Source organism: Cercospora beticola, chromosome 9, assembly GCF_033473495.1.
Source record: "Cercospora beticola chromosome 9, complete sequence".
NCBI lineage: Eukaryota > Fungi > Ascomycota > Dothideomycetes > Mycosphaerellales > Mycosphaerellaceae > Cercospora > Cercospora beticola.
The window spans coordinates 241541-259343 of NC_088943.1; the positions used below are offsets into that span (position 1 = coordinate 241541).

At 52.9% G+C, this 17803-nt stretch overlaps 4 protein-coding genes across 4 annotated transcripts; 2 read left to right on the forward strand and 2 right to left on the reverse strand.

Annotated features, from left to right (window-relative positions):
• Window positions 1–3337: 3337 nt before the first annotated feature.
• On the reverse strand, window positions 3338–4725 carry RHO25_012345 (uncharacterized protein; the record flags this gene model as incomplete). The annotated part of the gene is made up of 4 exons (XM_023603758.2): window positions 3338–3811; window positions 3870–4109; window positions 4164–4315; window positions 4368–4725. The coding sequence occupies 4 exons, from the start codon at window positions 4723–4725 to the stop codon at window positions 3338–3340; spliced, it is 1224 nt and encodes a 407-aa protein (XP_023450277.1).
• Window positions 4726–10962: 6237 nt separating this feature from the next.
• On the forward strand, window positions 10963–13005 carry RHO25_012346 (uncharacterized protein; the record flags this gene model as incomplete). Its single annotated transcript, XM_023603757.1, has 2 exons — window positions 10963–12294; window positions 12352–13005. 2 exons carry the CDS (start codon window positions 10963–10965, stop codon window positions 13003–13005), a joined length of 1986 nt encoding a protein of 661 aa, XP_023450270.1.
• A 1045-nt stretch (window positions 13006–14050) lies between these two features.
• RHO25_012347 (uncharacterized protein) lies at window positions 14051–15474 on the forward strand (the record flags this gene model as incomplete). Its single annotated transcript, XM_023603756.2, has 6 exons — window positions 14051–14083; window positions 14159–14365; window positions 14436–14553; window positions 14614–14706; window positions 14760–15310; window positions 15388–15474. 6 exons carry the CDS (start codon window positions 14051–14053, stop codon window positions 15472–15474), a joined length of 1089 nt encoding a protein of 362 aa, XP_023450271.2.
• A 124-nt stretch (window positions 15475–15598) lies between these two features.
• On the reverse strand, window positions 15599–17524 carry RHO25_012348 (uncharacterized protein; the record flags this gene model as incomplete). The annotated part of the gene is made up of 1 exon (XM_065603529.1): window positions 15599–17524. One exon carries the CDS (start codon window positions 17522–17524, stop codon window positions 15599–15601), a length of 1926 nt encoding a protein of 641 aa, XP_065459601.1.
• Between the last annotated feature and the right edge of the window lie 279 nt (window positions 17525–17803).

Consider the following 17803-nt stretch of genomic DNA (forward strand, 5'->3'; position numbering starts at 1 on the left):
CAAAGTCATCCCCTGTTCTGCAACTTGATACCAGTTCTTTCGGTTGATTCCCTTCGCATTCCAACCGGTCCTCATCTGCAAGCGCCAACGAAAAGTTCTAGGGAGCGATCCGCCACCAGCTACTCATCGTTACAGACTACGCAGCCTGGAAATTTGGTGCAACTTGGGCATGAAGAGGTTCCGCATATACTGAGCTATGGTAACGCAGGTCGCTTCAGCTCGATTGTCGTAGTGGAGATACAATTATGTTTACTTACGTCTATACAGACGTCGCAGACTAGACAGCCTGCAATATTGGAGCATCGTGGGCATGTGGACGTCCCGCATATACCGTCCTGTGGTAACGCAGACTGCTTCAGTACGGTCGGTTGAGCGAAGATACGATTATTTTTGCTTACATCTGTTTCACAGAATATTTGCCGCTCTTCCAAGGCAGGGAAAGCGAAGGCGAGTGTCGCAGCTGCGAGGAGAATGGCGATGAGCTTCATCTTGGAAGATTGGAATGACTTCCGGTGTTAGAAAAGGTGAGATGAGATCGGTGAGAGAGGCTGACGGAACTGAGACAAGACGAATGAGAGAGCGAGAGGAGAGATTTTATCATGCTGCTCCAGGCGATGATCGTACATGGGGATGCAGCACGGAGCAGGTGTTCAGTCACTTATCGATGACTAAAAGCAAGGGTAGATCAAGAAAATTGAGATCCAACATTAAGCAGGGTAGAGAAGACCACTCGTTGGTACATCGCTTACACTTTCGACTGGAGGGATCGAAAGAAGACAAAAATAGAAGCAAAAATGTCCTACATCCATTTCGAAGTGCCGATTCTACGACGCAATTGTCTCGTTCTGCACTGTTCTTTGCCCTCCAAGATTCACGTGGCCCGACTTATCTACAGCTGTGACCATCAATGCATGAAGTCTATGGGCGTCCCTTCAGCCTAAATGTGTGCGCAGCATACAGAATGCGGACCGTAAACACACTCCTCACACCCTGGCTGTCCGCATCTATCATTCTGTAGCAGCGAAGATGGTATCAGCACGGTTAGATGAGCAAAGATGGAAATGAGGTGTTTGCTCACCACTACAAAACATGGTTTCTGACGATCTTCCAGTCTGGGAAGCGCCAGGGCGAGTGTTGCGGCAGCTAGGAGGATAGCGATGAACTTCATCGTGGAGATCGATGTTACGACTTTGGTCGTCCGAGAGTGTTCTTTTGAGTCGGGCGCGGCGTTCTTGAGAAGCTAAGACCAGATAGACGAACAGGAGGGAAGCCTCATTTTATCCTGCATGAGTAGGCTCGCTCTTGCCGCTTCAAATGGAGCACGGAGCAGACATCAGGTCATGTATTGATGACTAAAAGCATGAAGATCAAGGACAATGCGATCCAACATCCAGCGGGGTAAGAGGAGACTATTCATGGATACATGGCTCAAATTTCACAGATTGTGTCAACAACGCAAGAGCGTTTTGTCGCGAGGACACGGCGACTCCCGTTTTGCTGTTGTTTCCCACTAGTCTCAAAATACCACTCTCGCCATACCGCATCAGGTTTGGTCATCCGAGTGCTATGTCTACAAATCTTCCGTGCACCGCTCTGGATTCCTCGTATAATCGGCAGTAAATAAAGCAAAGAGCGGATCTAGAGTGAACAGCAGCATCCTGAGTCCGTTTGATAACATGGCTTGCCCATGCAGAAGTCAACACAGGCTGATTCCTTGAGTGCGAGAGCATATGTCAGTCATCAATGGAGAAGTGTTGTCGTACTTGCTTACACCCCATGAGCAACCCGGACCTGGATGGGCAGGAAATTGCGCATCTGGATCTGCAACGATGCTTGTGGCAAGCACCAGAAGAAAGAGAAGGAGCTTCATAGTATAGTTGTTCGCTCAAGCGGCGGGACTGCCAACTGTGTATATGAGGAGTGTAAGCAGAAAAGAAGACTGTGAAATGAGCAAGTGCGAGGACACTAAGCATGGGAAGAACAAGTCGTTGTGTTGAAGTTCCTTGCGGAGACGCGGATGTCAGCGGAGTTGACAAGACGTGCAGTCATGTGTCCGTGACTAACAGCATGGGTGCACCGTGGAACGCTGAATTCATCAGTTCGTCGCTGTAGAGAAGAAGAGTCCCGCGTTACTAGCACACTGCATATAGCACGACCTGGGAAGAAATCAGGTCAGACAGTATCCATGAAGATCGCTTCAACATTCATTTGAATAATGATAGCTTGAACGTACGTTGAGTAAATCACAGATCAGTCAGTCGCTGTCCTTTTCTCCTCGATTCAACGTCTGAAAAAAAGATCACTGTGAACAATCGTGCCCGTTGGTCGGGACCGCCAAACCCAGATTCCTTACGATGTGTTTCGTGGACGTCTGCATATATAAGGAAAGTCGTGTGCAGCACTACTCCGAGTTGAAAACATGGGATACTGTAGCTCGCACAGGATGCCAAGGGTTGAATTCAAAGCTGCAGTGATAAGATTGAGTCGTACGCTGTAAACATTGAATCCCTTGAGGACCACAGATCGGAAACAAATAGCTCTTGAAGTAATCAGTCCGTTCTGCCAGTATTCCTATATTCACCTCTTTCCCCTGTTTCCGTCTGGCCTTTGAAAGCTAGTGTCCTTGAGAACATAAGCAAGACCATTCCAAATCTGATGACACTAGTCATAAGCAGGAGTAGTTATGGCAAATTCTGAATCGTGTCCTAGAGAATCACGCGAGAACTGATCTCCTAACATTCCGCCAGATCCCACGACTCACGAGCTTAGGAACGGACCATCGATTGGTCACTTCGCTCCTGCGTGGAAGAACGCCACGTGCGGTCCACGAGTACACTCCAACTCCAAGTGGAGCAGATCCGACGCTTCGATACGTTGCATGACAAGTAGAATGGACTGGGAAGGTGGAAGAGGAGAAGTGGGCGTGAAGTGCCGGAAATCACCGGGTCCAGGCGTTCGTGGCTTACGCCATCAAAACGCAAAGTATGGGCTACAGAGAACGGGCGGTGGGATGCGGCTTGAAGCGGCTTGTGCAGGACACACAATGACTGTTGGCAGAAAAGAAGTTCCAGTAGATGCGGGAAGGTGTTGTGCATAACAGGACTTTGGAATTAGGACGATGCCAAGCGGGAGGACGTGGGGAGAGAGGAGTGAGGGCAAGACGAGAATGCTTTCTCGAAAGTTCATTTTTCATCTCCGCAAAAGCAGTCGCTAAAGACACTCTCGATTCGAACACAGTGCTTTCCATCTCTTCAGCAGGCAATTCTCATTGCATTTGCTGCACCATTCATGCGATTCTTTTCGATCATATAGCATCTTTCTCTGAGAAGAGTCACGCTTACTTAGTAAGCGGCCTTGGGCAACCAAGGTTATCAAACGCAGGCTGCACACGAGTAAGGAAGAATGCAATAGCCTCAACAGCCGGAGTAACGATGCCGTTGAGCGTCGATGGGATCGACTGGGTACCGAGTTGGTACAGCAAGCAGAGAACTTCTGGAGCTTCGACGCCAAGCTGCAATTCGCCGTTCTGGATAGCGCGCCAGTTGATAGCATTGAATGATCCATCGGCAGTGTTGCCACCGAAGGGACGTGGATTGAGGAGGTACATCTTGAGGATCTCTTGGGTGACGAGGCGGTTGGTGTATGGCTCGACACGGTTGATCCAGTTGGCTGGGAGTTGTTCGCGCACGAAGAAGGCCTCCATGGTGGCTTGGTCGGGGATGTAGTTTGGTCCGGATGGGAAGAGCTCGTAGAGGAAAGAGGCGGCACCGAAGAGAAGGAGGGAGAGTGGGCCGAAGAAGAAGTTGGGGTTCTGCGGACAATGAATTAGTGTTGCACATGTGAATGCAGTCTGTAGTGCAAAGACACACCTCCTCAACGGACTGATCCCAACGCTCGCCACGGTATTTGGCAAGGTTTTCGACATTGTGGAGGCCGCCAGTGGAGGCTGCCATCATGTCGTACAACGTGCGGTTGAAGCTGAAGTTGTCACCGCCACCGGTGAAGAAATCGTTACGGGTGAGCGAGGTATCAGCCTCAAACTTGTTGTGGCCAGCAAGACCTGGCTGGCTACCGGTCAAGATTGGAGCGACGGATGTGCGAGTAGTGGCCTGGTTGCTAAGTCAGCATTGAGCTCGAGCAAGAGAAAGTAGGTCTCTACACACATCGCAACCAATGGAGAGCTTAGTGGTGACGAGATCACCATCGGCCTGGAGACCGAGGAAAGCAAGGAGAAGAGAGAGATCGTGGCCAACGTTGTAGACGTTCTGTTGTGCGTCGACGAGCTCGTTGAATGTGGTGATACCATCACGGGCCACTGGGAAGTTGTCAGTTATTGTTCATGGAGAAGTGTGCGACTCTGAACGTACAGAAACCGTGGTTGGCAGCAGTGTTCAAGCCAGGGCATGGACCACGGATATCGCGACCAGGTCGGGGTGCAATAAACTGGTGGTCTGGGTCGTCTGGTCGTGGGACTTGGTAGCCTCCACGCTCGTTACCCTTGCGGCCATTGCGTGCGTTGTTGTACCAGCCTTCGCGGACAGGGACAGCATTGACGTGCTGTGCGTTGAATGGGCAAGTCTCTGGAGAACCTGGACCACCTGGCTGTGGGTTTTGCTGACGTCTTTGAACAGCAGAGAGTGCCGAAGAGTCAACGCCTGGGACGTTGGCGACCCATGGGAAGGCGCTGGCTCCCGAGATGAGGGAGATGGCAACAAAAGACTTCATGGTGATGGTGGAGGAAGAAGATCTCTACTGCAGAGAAGATCGACTTGATAGAAGATGCAAAGGTAGAAGAGGTGCTGGTGTTGCTGATCCGGCCAGAATTGAGGACGATCACATCTAACATAATATATCCGCAACATGCGCCACGTCTTTCTAGAAGAACAAAACACTCGCGTCTGCTTACCTCCGAGGCAAGTGCTGTCTTGTCGATCGTCAGCGCAGTCGTACTTAGAGCTCACGCTATTGAAGCTGCCACGAGGCCGACTGCGAGCGTCTGCAGCCGCCAGCACGAAGCGGTCATTTCGGCACTGGCTTGGGGCTCAGGGTGCAGAGGGGCGACAGTGTAGTCTGTGGCTTGGATGGCGTTTCTCACCAATGCCAGCGACGTGATTGGAGCGCAATGATACAATAGTACGAGCCACTGGCCCGGAGGCTGCAGCAATTCGACGACAGGCGGACTTGGAAGGTGAAAGTGGTGCTGCTGGGCGTTCGACGGCAGGTCTTGTCGTGCGCGCTGATCAGTCTTGGGTGCAGTCCTTGGCTGGAAGGAAGACTTGGCTCCAGATCGCCCGCAGGCTTTGAGATGCAGCGTTTTTCTGGTATGCTTTGGATGCTGGGAAGAAGACGAACATATCTCCATCACCACGTGTAGTCAATATAAAGATGATAATCCATCAGTGAAGAGATCTGCAATTCTGCAATCGACGAAGACGAACACTGCTAAACCCCATCGTTCCCCAGAGTCGTCGAATGAGCTAAGATGCCAAGCTGCAGATCTTGCTCTATTGGCGAGGAGTGGCGCTCCACCTGCCTGATTATGCCGTAGCGGGTGGGGAGAGCCCCAAGCCAGAGTGCGGAGGAGGCGTTTTGGTCGGACAAATCACATCGATCAGAGTTCGATGACACGACCGCGGCTTCGACGCCTCTTGCAACATTCCTCGGTGCAAGCAGAAATTTAGCCTTTTGAGTTGAGGTTAAGGTATCCAAGCCCCCCATCTCAGGCGTACCCTATGTTGAAGGGGGTCTGGAGGCGTTTCGTGGCAGACGTGTGTGGTCCCTTTCCCAGGCTCTCACATTGTTTTCTTGGTCGTCGCCTCACCTGGCCAAGCAACGCCAGTGACGTTTCTTTCTAAGTCTTGACCTCTGCTCGTTGGTCCTGTCGTATAGAATTGTTTGAGTTGTGCTTACAATAACCACGTCTGCCATGCAGGTACTGCAGCAGTTTGGCATCGGTCAAAAAGCCTCGGAACCTGGAGACACGATGTGGGAGCAGGACTTGTTAGCTTCCAACTTTGTATACTGCCCGTCGATGCGATGTCCCGATGTGGAATGCGTTGCGCTGCCCCTCTGGCATCTATAGGCAGACATCACCTGATGTTTTTCACTTACTGTGTAGCGTCCTTGACCAATGCAATTCGTCCAATTGCTAATGCACCGCAAGCACACCCCAGTTGATGGAAAGATGCCTCGGGAGATGGACAGGAACGCTAGAAGGTTGAGGCGGAAGCAATTATACTCGCAACTGCGTGGTTGCCATGTGTGCTTCATTAGTGGCTTCATGTAGGAGCGTTCGCACTGTATGCTGGCCTCAAACCAGAAGGATACGAATACGGTATTTCGACAGCTGAAAGTGTGAGCAGTCGACTACGGAGGATGTCGCGTATCGAGGGGTCTCCCAAGTGCCACAGCCAGCATCTTTTTTGCTTCCATGACATATTGTCAGCAATGACGGCAGACAGAGTGCTCCAAGCCATGCTGTCAAGTCTTAGCGACATCCAGGAAGCGTGCAGCGAGAGTTTCGGCGTTCTCTTGCATGAAGCACGACGCCACGTGCAATGGAGGCAGGATGTTGGAAGCGACAATCGCTAGACAGTGTCCTAGCTGCGCCACAAGCACGACCGATGTGGTGAGCACGGCAGGTCCAGCCATGCTGCGATAGTATGCAGAAGAAGCTAGTCAGAATGCCCCGACCGCGCAGGTGCTAACGACATGGTTTGCTCCTTATGCATGCCTCGTGGAGTCTCGATGCTGGAATCGCCGGAAGGTTCTCGCGATCTTGGAATATGCTTCAAGTCGAGAAATACACCAACGACACCAGAGAAGTCTCCGCAAACCGTGTTTTCAATGACTGCTCGAAACGGAGAGCGATGAATGCTCCCTCGCTAAAGCAAGACCAGTGGCTGGCTCAGAAGAATCCGCTCGTAGCGATGAGTGATCCAGTTCATTCCTCGTCGGCTCAGCTGACCCGTGTGTCCAGTGTGTCCACGCTGGATTCATCTCTTCGAAGCGCATACCGAAGGCTGATGTTTCGTTGTGAACAGCAGATGGCAATCCCCTGCCCGCTCTCTTTCGCCCTCGAGCCAGGTCTGCTTCAGACGATGAGTCGCAACGAGATCTTGCCGCATTGCTCAACGAAGCTCCTGTCACCAGACTTCGTCAACGCTGGCTGCGCTGCCCGAGTCTCATCTGCTTGCGCCAGCAGTATGCAATCTCTGTCCGTTGACAGCCGTGGGTTGTGCGCGGCACGCGTAGTCTGATGATGTGTGTCATGAACCACGGTGTCTCTGTCTATACAGCCCAATCCCTTTGCTCTTCTCGTACTCCTGGCCCCTCCCACAGATGCCAAAGCCAACATATCGCACTGCTCTTTCATCCTCCGCGTGTTCGCCCGCACGCTTGCGAGCGTTTGAGTTGTTTAACCCTAAACAATTCTGTCTCATGTTTGATCATCGACTGTCGGCGGAGGCTTAGTCTCTGCGGTCTGCGGGGAGGCGCTGGCATCGGAAGAGGTGGATGGAAGGCAGGCGTTGGCCGGGATGGAATTCAATTCGAGGCTCGAGTTTCGTGGCGTTGATCCTGCTCGTGGAGCGAGGCTGCTCAATAGATTCGTACGTCGTTGTCTGGTGCTGCTCGATACCCTGCCCACTGGACGAGTACCAAGAAGAGCTGAACCGTGTCGATCATGTTGACGACGCTGTTGCGGTTTAATCCGGGACCTCGAAGGAGACACGGACTCGGTGGACATCACAGGTGCTGCTTGGCGTGGTCGTCAGGATCCTTGCTGCGAGAGCACGAGGCAAGCTTCTCAAGCTGGTTGTTGGCGGCAGTCTGTTCGTAGGCTTGAAGCCCGCTGGTCCTCGACTGGTGCAGTGGTGTTGTCGCTCCTCCCATCGACTCTGTCCGGTGGCGCCCTGGTATTGCGCTTCATGAAACCCGGCGGCGTGGAATCAGGGGGGCCGGCGATGAGGTGGAGCCTCTGTTGCCGAGCAGCTGCGGAGTGGTGTACCTGAGAGTGAATGAGCTGCCAATGTTCGTCGTCAAAGTTGTCGCGGTGGTTGGGGGCTGGCGGAGGTCGGAATGATGTGCACTCGACGATGGCGATCCAGCAAATGCTGCCGATGCTCCTCTGCGCTATATCTGTGAAGTTTGACCTGGTCTGTTTATAGAGCTCATCCGAGAGACGAGTATGGTCGCTGGCGCTGCGCAAATTGCTGAGGACGAAAGGCGTTCCGCTGGCCGCCTGAGCTCTACCGCATCGTCTTCATGCCTCACAGTCGGTCTTGAGTGTCAGTATGCTCCCTCAGCTCGTCAATCAAGGATTTTATCTTCCTCGCAGCTGTTGCAGGCCGTCAAGCTGTATCTTCGCCGTCTCATCATATCTGAAAACGGTGCGCTGGAGCTCACCATGCGGAGGGCCTGTTGTGCTTCGAGTCGCTGGAGATGGCAGCATTGCTGGTGGCTACATGGGCTCCGTTGTAATACTCCCATGCCTCATGGACGATCATGAGCTTCAGTATGCTCGCTCCACTCGCGAATGAAATACGACGTGCACATTGCAGCTGATGTAGGCGGTTATGCAGTGTCTTCGCCGTCTTGCTGCAGCTAAGAAACGCGTCCTGTAGGCGGCCTCCATGAAGTGAAGGCGTCCTGGCTGCTCCTGTATCTCTCCGCCGCCGTTCTCCCGAGTCCTTTATCACCCGTAGGACCTGCCCCACTATTTTTTAGGCATTATAACGGACAAACAATGAGCTACTTCCATCAAATCAGCAGCTTCAAGCGCTTCAATCTCGACCAATTGGTCTATCAGGTAACTATAACACTTTCTTTCTCTTCTATCGTGAGCGGCAAGGCAATGGCAATGGCAAATGGCGGTGGAAAATCGACCCTGGCAAGGTCTGATCATCTTTTTTTGCTGTTTTTGTGCGAAAAGGTTCGAAGCCAGGGGCTGGTCAGCCATGTTACACAGAGATATCAAGTTCCCTCGCTTTCTTTTTGCACTTCTTGTGGACTTAGGCGATTTTACAGCTTGCTGGCACCGCCAACAACGCATTGGGAATCGCGTTTTGGCCGCCATTTTGCGCAAAGGCATTGCTTTTGGGCAAAACACTTTCCTCAGCGAGTGCCAGCACCGTCAGATGGTCATATTGCATCGTAAAGACATGCGGACTGACTTTTGCCTTGATAGCGGACTTGTGTGATGAAGCAGTTCGCCAGCTCCAAGCTCGAACAACATCATTTTGGTCACTCCTTGCTCCTGGACTCGCCGTACAGCTTTGAGACTCCGATGGTGTGCGCACAGGTGAGAGCCAACCAGCGAGCTGAATGCGCCCTCTGGTCACGAACCCACGCAACATAACTCCGGCAACCATGCGACAACCTCTTTTGCAAAACACGGCCCCCACTACAGCCAGTAACGCCTTCGGATTACTGCGTGTCCGAAGTTGTTCGTTCTTCTCCGTTCACCCTCTTACAGACGGCTCGGCGGCAAGCGATGGGCGGCGAGGGCGTCCACATCAATCGCCTGGACACTCGAGCGACCTTTGCCGCCACCGAGAAGCCTTTCCTCAATGCGCGATCGCTGAATAACAGCCACTCCAATGTCAGCAAAGCCGACCCACGCGCGAGAGCAACGAAAGTCACGGCAGGCGAACATCGACCTCCTCACTCACGATATGCACTCAGCCGTGACCGTCGACCTGATATGCCAAACACGATTCTTCGAACGCCCACAAGTCGCCTGCAATGCAGCAACTCCGACCTCCCTTACCGAACAACATCATCCCGCCTGTTTGCCTCACGAGGTCGATCCTCCTCCCTACCAAACGTCGGCGCGAACCAATCTCAATCACTCGAGAAGAGTACATGCTGAGTGCAGTACAAGATGGACCGCGGAGAGGCGAACCGATGCATGTGCAGCCGATTCAGGCTTGGAGGAGCGGATCGAGAACATCGACCAGACAGGGAAAGGATCTCTACAATCTTGAGCGTCACCGGGCTGAGCTCGCACCGGTGTCAAAAGGTAGGTGATTGGGCTTGGAGTCGGACGGACATGGTGAGTGTATGAAGAAGAGCCGGATGATATTTCTTGGGTAAGATGCCCTATTGCGATCATCGAGACACTGAATGACGGTAGAGTCGTCGATGTCAAGATAAATTGATGCTATATGCGTCCGAAGATGGAGGAAGACAGCATAGGGAAAGCATGCTCCGATAACAAAGCAGTCGCACTGTACGGACGGTTCCGTGCCCATATTCCAGACCGGCGAACATTCGACAAAGAATTACGCTCAGGACAACGTTTCAGGTATTTCGGCGCCGTCACGGCAGCATTTCTTCAACCCGCCCAATTTCCGCTGCTCTGGTGGTGTGACGCACGAGGACCCGATGGATTACCTCTGGCAATGTTGACATAAGCCGCAACTCATACCGTCAACGCGGAAGTCGCGCAATATGTTGTAGCAAGCACGAATGATCTCTCTGTCACATACAGCCAGCATGTCGATCGGCATGCCGATGCCAGCAACTCCACATACCTCGAACAGCCCGACGCAAGGGCGAAGCTCAGCGGCAACGACCAATGCTCTCCACCGCACGGAACCACAATCTCGGGACCCGGCAAGTTCCATATGGCACGCTCAGGAATTCAGACTTCGTGTTGCCATTAGCATTGACCAATACGGGCCACCATTTGGGAGAACGTGATGGCAGCACTGTCCACCTGGAACACCAGCAGTGTAATCTTCGGGAACTATGCTGGGACGACGACCTCCCAGCAAGACAGAGTGGAATGCTTGAGCATGGCCGTCTTGCAGGCATCGACCACCGTTGTGCCATATATGAACTCGCGTGGGGACCATGAAGAATCATCTCACCATCAGGTCGACGATTTGAATTCGACGACCTAGAATCTTTCGTTCAACAAGGTCTCTCACGGATTGACTGCCACTTCGCTCATTCAAGATGGCACCCAACCCACAGGTCCCCAGCCTCGGAGGCATCCTAGGAGGTGCTGCTGCTCCAGCACCAGCTGCATCTATCGTCGGAGCAGCTCCGAGTCTTGCCGCTCCAGCAGCTATTTCCAATGTCGCAGGAGCCGTTCCTGTCGCTGCAGCACTGCCAACAAATGTTGCTGTTCCATCAGCAAACGGTCTCCCAAATGTCGCCATCCCAACTGGAAGCATCTTGTCCGTCACCGGCCAGACCGTAGTCCCACTCGCTTCGACTGCACTAGTTCAGTCTCTGGCTGGTCTGCCAATCAACTCCGGCATCCCAGGTCTGCCGTCCTTGGCCGGCGCTCTTTCTGGCCTGCCACTTCCAACGACCGCATTGTCGCCAGATCTCCCACTGTCGTCGCTCCCGACGAACGTGCAGTCCTTGATCCCATCTGGTGTGCCGCTCTCCTTGCCACTGAGCGCTCCCATCTCGGTCTTGCCATCGAGCGTCTTGGAGACTCTTCCAACTGGCCTTCCAGGCAACCTTCCCCTGTCGGCTCTGCCAATTCAGAACCCGGCTCTGCCAACTGGCCTTCCATACGTCCCACTCGAGGCCATCTCGCCCGTTCAGGCTATTCTGGCTACTTTGGGCGAAAGCTTGATTAGCAAGCTCACTGATCAGCTTGCCACGATCATTGCCACGATCACTAGCGCAGTGGCCAATGTTCCTGTTTCGGGCAATCCGACTGCTGTACTCGCCGGCCTCAGCCGTCACTCGATGAACACGGAGGAGTCTGAGAAGTCTGAGGAGAAGCGTCAATTGCCTGACGTTCCAGGCAGCCAGGCCGTCGGCGGTGCTGTCAACACTGTCACCAACCTTCTCGGCGGTGTGACTGGCGGTCTGAGCGGAGGCGCTGCTGGCGGTAGCTCCCCACTTGCCCAGCTTGGTGCTCTGACAGGCGTCACTTCTGCCTTGACTGGAGGTGTCCTCGCCAACAGCAACCCACTTTCGTTCTTGACTGGCGGCGCCTTGAAGCCTCTCACTGATGGCTCTCTGATCCCAGTTGGCAGCATCGTGGGAGGTCTCACTGGCAACAGCGGCGGAAACATCCTCTCTGGTGTCCAGAGCTCTCTCGGAAGCGCCGTTTCAAACGGTCTCGGACTTGCAGGCAACGCCGCCAACCCTCTGGCCGGCGTGCAGAACACTGTGCAAGGTGCCATTTCCGGCCTCACAGGCGGTGCAGCAGGCGGCAACCCTCTCGGTGGTCTTCTCTCCGGTCTTTCTCTGAGCGGTGGCCCGCTGTCCAGCGTTACTGGTGTGCTCGGTAACCTTGGTCTCGGATCGATCGTCTTGAACGTCGTAAGTCTTCGGCATATCCCAACAGCTCTTCTCCAACAGTAAAGCTAACGATTTTAGGTTTCCCTGCTCCCAGTCCCACAAAGCCTTCAAGACATCGTCACCTCCCTCGTCTCCACAGTCACCACCTCTCCCGCCAACCTCCTCACCAACCTCCCAACAGGCCAACTCACCCAACTTCAATCCGCCCTGTCCCTGCTCAACCTCTTCTCCTCCCTCAACATTGGCTCGCTCGGCCCTCTCCGCGACCTGACCAATGTCCCAGCAATTCAATCCGCCGCCTCGCAAATCAACACCCAGGACCTCCTCACCACTCTCTCCCTCCTCAAGACCCCATCTTTCCTCCCAACCAACTTGGCTTCTCCAGGAGCTCTGCTCTCTAACCCAACTGAGTTGCTTTCCACGATCCAGAAATTGAGCACACAGGTCCAACAGCCCAGCCCAGCTGCTGCTTTCCTCCTTCTGCAGCAAATTAACGCTGGCGGTCTTGGAGACCTCGTCTCTGCTCTCCCATCTGCCGCTCCAGCTGTCCCAGCTGCACCATCTGCTCCAGCTCTGCCAAACTTGGGCGCTCTCACTGGAGGCCTCAGTGGAGCTGCTCCAGCTTCCGCCAGCGCGAACGTCGGTGCGAATGGCAATGCTGGAACAACAATCGGCAGGGGAAGGATGATGGACAATGAGATGATGGATGAGGAGGAGGTTGCTGAGGAGTAAGAGATGAAAGATGACAGGATGGAGCTGGATGAGTGAGAGGAGTATGCTGGTGTTGTTGAGATGGACAACGGTTCGAGCGTAGAAGTGTAGCGTTGAAAGGAAAATTGATTTGGGGATGTCTTACGAAGGATCAAGAACAGGATGAAGAACGAGATGAGAGTAGCTTACGATTGAGTATCAAAACCTCATTTTCTGCAGTTGTTGCTACTGCTGCTGCGATTGCCGATCTTCTTCTGGAGACTTCGCTCTCAATCCAGTCTGTGTTGTTGAGGCTGAAGGTCAGAATCGGATGTTCTGTGGTTCCTGATGACGGAGACGTGAATTGTACCCATTGCTCCGCCTTCGAAGCTGCTGGATAGAGGAGAGTCGTCGACGAGTGTGGTTCTCTGCCTACAGCGGCTTGAACGGAACCGTGTCATTTTCATACTGAAAGCTGTAGGCCAGAGCACACGTAGAGCAGCAGGAGTGTAAAATCAGTTTGGACGCATGAAGAAGCATACGTTGTAGCAGCGAAAAGCTGGAAGACGCGTGCAGTCTGTGTTGTTGTCTTCGCCGGCTTCCCCAATCCGTCCTCCCGAACGATCTTCAGACTTGGCGTCTCTCGGATCCAATCTGCACAATGACAGCTGCCATCCAGCTTTCATCAACTTCACGATACCCACAAGGCTGTTCATCACGTCCGCAGCTGCAGCCCAGACCCAAGAATACATGTCTTCAGAGCCGGAAATAATCCTCAGTCCCACACCAACAGCCTCGGCCATGCGAAGCTTCCAGCGGAAGAGGGTCAAGTCCTCCGTTACGAGCGGGGCAGCTTGCATGACGGAGCAACCAGAACCAGCAGCATCATCTCCGTAAGTGAGGGGTCAGACCGTGTAGCATGGGAGAGGGACGCTGCAGAGACAGGTAGGAGAAGGACTGGAAGAGGAAGCTGTTTCATACTACTTTCCTACTGCTGCTATTATACTGCTTGCCATCAAGGTGATCATATTGACTTCCCACCAAGCCCACTCAGCGGACGATGTCGTCTTTCCAACCACCGAAGAGTATGCGAGCTGTTGTGCTCAAGGGTGATTATCATGTATGCATTGCTCTCCTCGCCATTCAATGCAGCTCAAGAGCACAAATTTATTGACCCAACCTCACGCGAATACAGGTCGAAGTCGAAGACCGCCCATACCCGAAAATCAAAAACCCCACCGATGCGATCCTCAAAGTCTCCTCGACCGCCCTCTGCGGCAGCGATCTGCACTTCTATCGAGGACACTTGAAGTGTCCGCCCAACTTCATTTGTGGGCATGAATTTGTGGGAGAGATTGTGGAGAAGGGAGATGCGGTGAAGAAGTTTAATATTGGGGATAAGGTGAGCAGTGCCGGATGAGAATGGGGAGGGAAGAGCAAGACATGAGCTGATACTGAAGCATGCGATGTAGGTTGTGGTGCCATTCTACACAGCTTGTGGAGAGTGCTACTATTGTGTGAGAGGACAGGCTTCGCGATGCGCGAAGGGAGAGCTGTTTGGCAATTCGGCGCCGGCGAATACGATTGATGGTATACCATCCTGCACAACCATTGAGCTGCAGAGATGTTGAATCTGACAATTTCTTTTAGGCGGCCAAGCCGAATACGTTCGCTGTCCATTGGCAGACACGACCTTCGTCCTCACGCCAAAAGGCATTCCTGAGGAGATGCTGGTCTTGATGGGTACAGAACTTCTCATCCCAGCATTCATCCACTGCTTCTAACCAAATGGACAGCCGACATCTTCCCCACCGGCTACTACGCCGCCTCCCGCTACCTCAAGAACCTCCCCGAGCGCGATCGCAAAGAATACACCGTCGTCTGCGTCGGCTGCGGCCCCGTCGGAATCTGCGCCATAACCTGCGCCCTCACCATGGTCAACACGGTCTACGCCATCGACTCCGTCCCCGAACGCCTCGAGCAAGCCGCCGCCCTCGGCGCCATCCCCATCAACCTCAGCGATAACCCCGTCCAAAAGATCAAAGACGCCACGCAAGGTCGTGGAGCAGACGTTGTCATGGAAGTTGTGGGTCATGCAGACGCGTGGAATATGGCATTTGATATGATCAGGCCTTGGGGCGCGATTAGTAGTATTGGAGTTCATACGGAGAAGTGGGAGGTTAATGGGTTGATGTTGTATGGGAAGAATGTGCAGATGGCGTTTGGACGGTGTCCCGTGAGGAGTATTTTTGAGGAGGCGTTGGAGTTGCTTGTGCAGGAGCAGAAGAAGGTGGCGTTTTTGTGTGGGAAGACGATGAGCTTGGAGGATGCGCCGCAGGCTTATAAGGTGAGTGGTCCTTTTTCATGATGGCTGGGAGGGAGAGATGGGAAGGGAGTGGGTCTGGCTGACTTTTGATTGTGCAGGACTTTGAACAGAGAAAGGTGCATAAGATTGTGTTCAAGATGGGGGATAATGTTAAGGAGAAGGAGATCGCGGCAAGTGGGCAGTAGAACAGATTACCAAACTCTCGATGAATGGATTGGACTGTGTCATGCGATCTATCTGGAAAGCTGCAGTGCCTTTGTGGGCTGCAATGATCTCTCGCGCCTTCCATCCATGGGTTGACTGTTCCGCTTAAGATTCGAAGAACCTCCATTTGGAGTCTTCCTCGCTGATGATGGAACCTTTGATCGTAATAACGTTTATTTTCTCTTCAAGGACAACCTCTTCCTTCGACTCTATCGAAAGCCCGGACCCTTTCCAGGTTCGCTGGAAACGTGGTCCAGTTGCGCGCTTGCTTGTCGTTATCGTCCAGGCGAATAAATCGCGATCATCGGCGTGACAAGAGAGCGTGAAGTCAATGGGCGCCACAGATGTTTCCGCAGCCAACACCCTAGGCCTGTCCACGTCTCGACGGATGCTCGAAAAGGCAGAAAAATCTACAATATCCTGAGGATGGTTATAGCGGAAGCCAATGTCCACCACGTGGCGATCGAGACCCAACATCTCTACCCTTACTCCAGCACAGCATGTCCCACTCTCAATGAACGGCAGATTCTGCGCCAGCAATACATCGGTCCGAGAATTCCAAGCCTCCGGCGGGACAGCGTCAAGTATTCGTATCTTTTGAGTTGATTCTTCTTCCACACGAAGCCAAAGCTTCGAAAAAGTGTTAAAGGATTGCGAATGGCATAAGAGCGGCGGTACGAACGTGCTTGGATGCTTTGTCAAGATGGTGGCCGGCCTGTCGTCCCTTTCTGCATCTTTAGTCATTGGAAAAACTATGACCTCTGTGTGCATAATACTATGCTGTGCCTGAAATGGATTCATCTTGCCATTGGCAATCCAATAATCATTAGCTGCATTTGGACTAGGGAGCTCGAGGAAGCTCCAGCGATCCTGTACTGTGGTGGGCGAATCCGCTCGACATAATCTCAACGCAAGTGGACCACGCATATCATCTTCTAGGCGACAGTTCAGCAGTGCGAACGTTGTGTCCATCAATGTGATCGTGGATAATCGTCTGAATTCCAGTCCGCGATTCGTGAGTCGAAAGTCCGTATCGACCGTCTTCGCATGCCATGGAACAACTTTCGCTCCGACGTGGAATTGATCTGGAGACTCGGCTAAAATAAGCTCGGTCCCGTTCTTCGAAGTCTTTGGCTGATGAACGAGAAAGGACAGATCTGTTGAGTTCTTGATGATCTCTTCTTGAAGACGAATAAAGGCTTTCTCTCCTTCTCCGTATAATAGAGGCATACGGATGTCGAAGAGTCCCAGTAAAGAATATGCACGATCTTCTTTATAACTTGTCTTACGTCCAGCAGCCCACGACATCTTCTTCGCGATGGTATGGGCGGGATCCGATAGCCATGCAGGATTCACGATTACTCTTCTATCAATGCCTGTTATGCTTCGCAGACTATTTGACAAGCACCTTTTGACACCCAAGATGGACCATGCCGAGTCGAAGAACACAACGTGCTCAGGAGCGATGAGCTCCTGAAGCGTCCAACCTCTGACAGACCAGCGACTCTTCGCGACCTTCTCGTGCCAAAACTCTTGAGCGGCCAGGCAGAGCCATTGTGGCTCGCGGGGGTCGTGGATCAGCATCTCGTCTACCATGAGCAGGCCTTCCGACCGGTGCGGTGACCCAAATATGTACTTGTGGTACGCAGACTCGCTGGCAGAAGTCCACCAGCGGTCGATGGCTTCAGTGAGCTCGGGGCTGTAGGATCCCACGTCAGACAAGAACGCATAGCAAACATCTGCATTCTCATAGTATCGCCACATCGAATTGATAGCTTCCGACAGCTCAGCGCTGGACTCTTTATTGATACAGCAGGTGTCCACCCAGGCATATTTCAGACCATCTTTCTGTGCCTGATCGCAAGTCTGCATAATCTTTGCATAACCCTTCTTCCCCTTGGCTGTCCCGGCTCGGAACTCCTGGTGAGTGACTTCTTCGTCGTTCCACGTGTGGCTAAGGATTGCATAGCTGATCCAGTTGCCGCTCATGAAAAACTTGAGTTTTCTTGTCTCAACGTCGATAAACCACATTTCGGACCAGGACTCGCAGAATTCCAGGATTCGCGGAAAGAGTAACGTGATGTTTAGTCGGTATTGCGTCGATCACGATGTCCGAAGCTGCCCACTTGCATGCTTCTGCCACAATGTTGTCTACCAGCACAATCCGTTGACGGCACAGCCCCGCCCCAGCCTCGTCTGATGTGTGGTGACCTCAAGCCACAACATCATCCTGCAGATCTCTTCGCAAAGAAGGCCAAGCTTCAAGTTCATGGTCTGCAAATGCCATTGATGAGTGAACGATTCAATCAC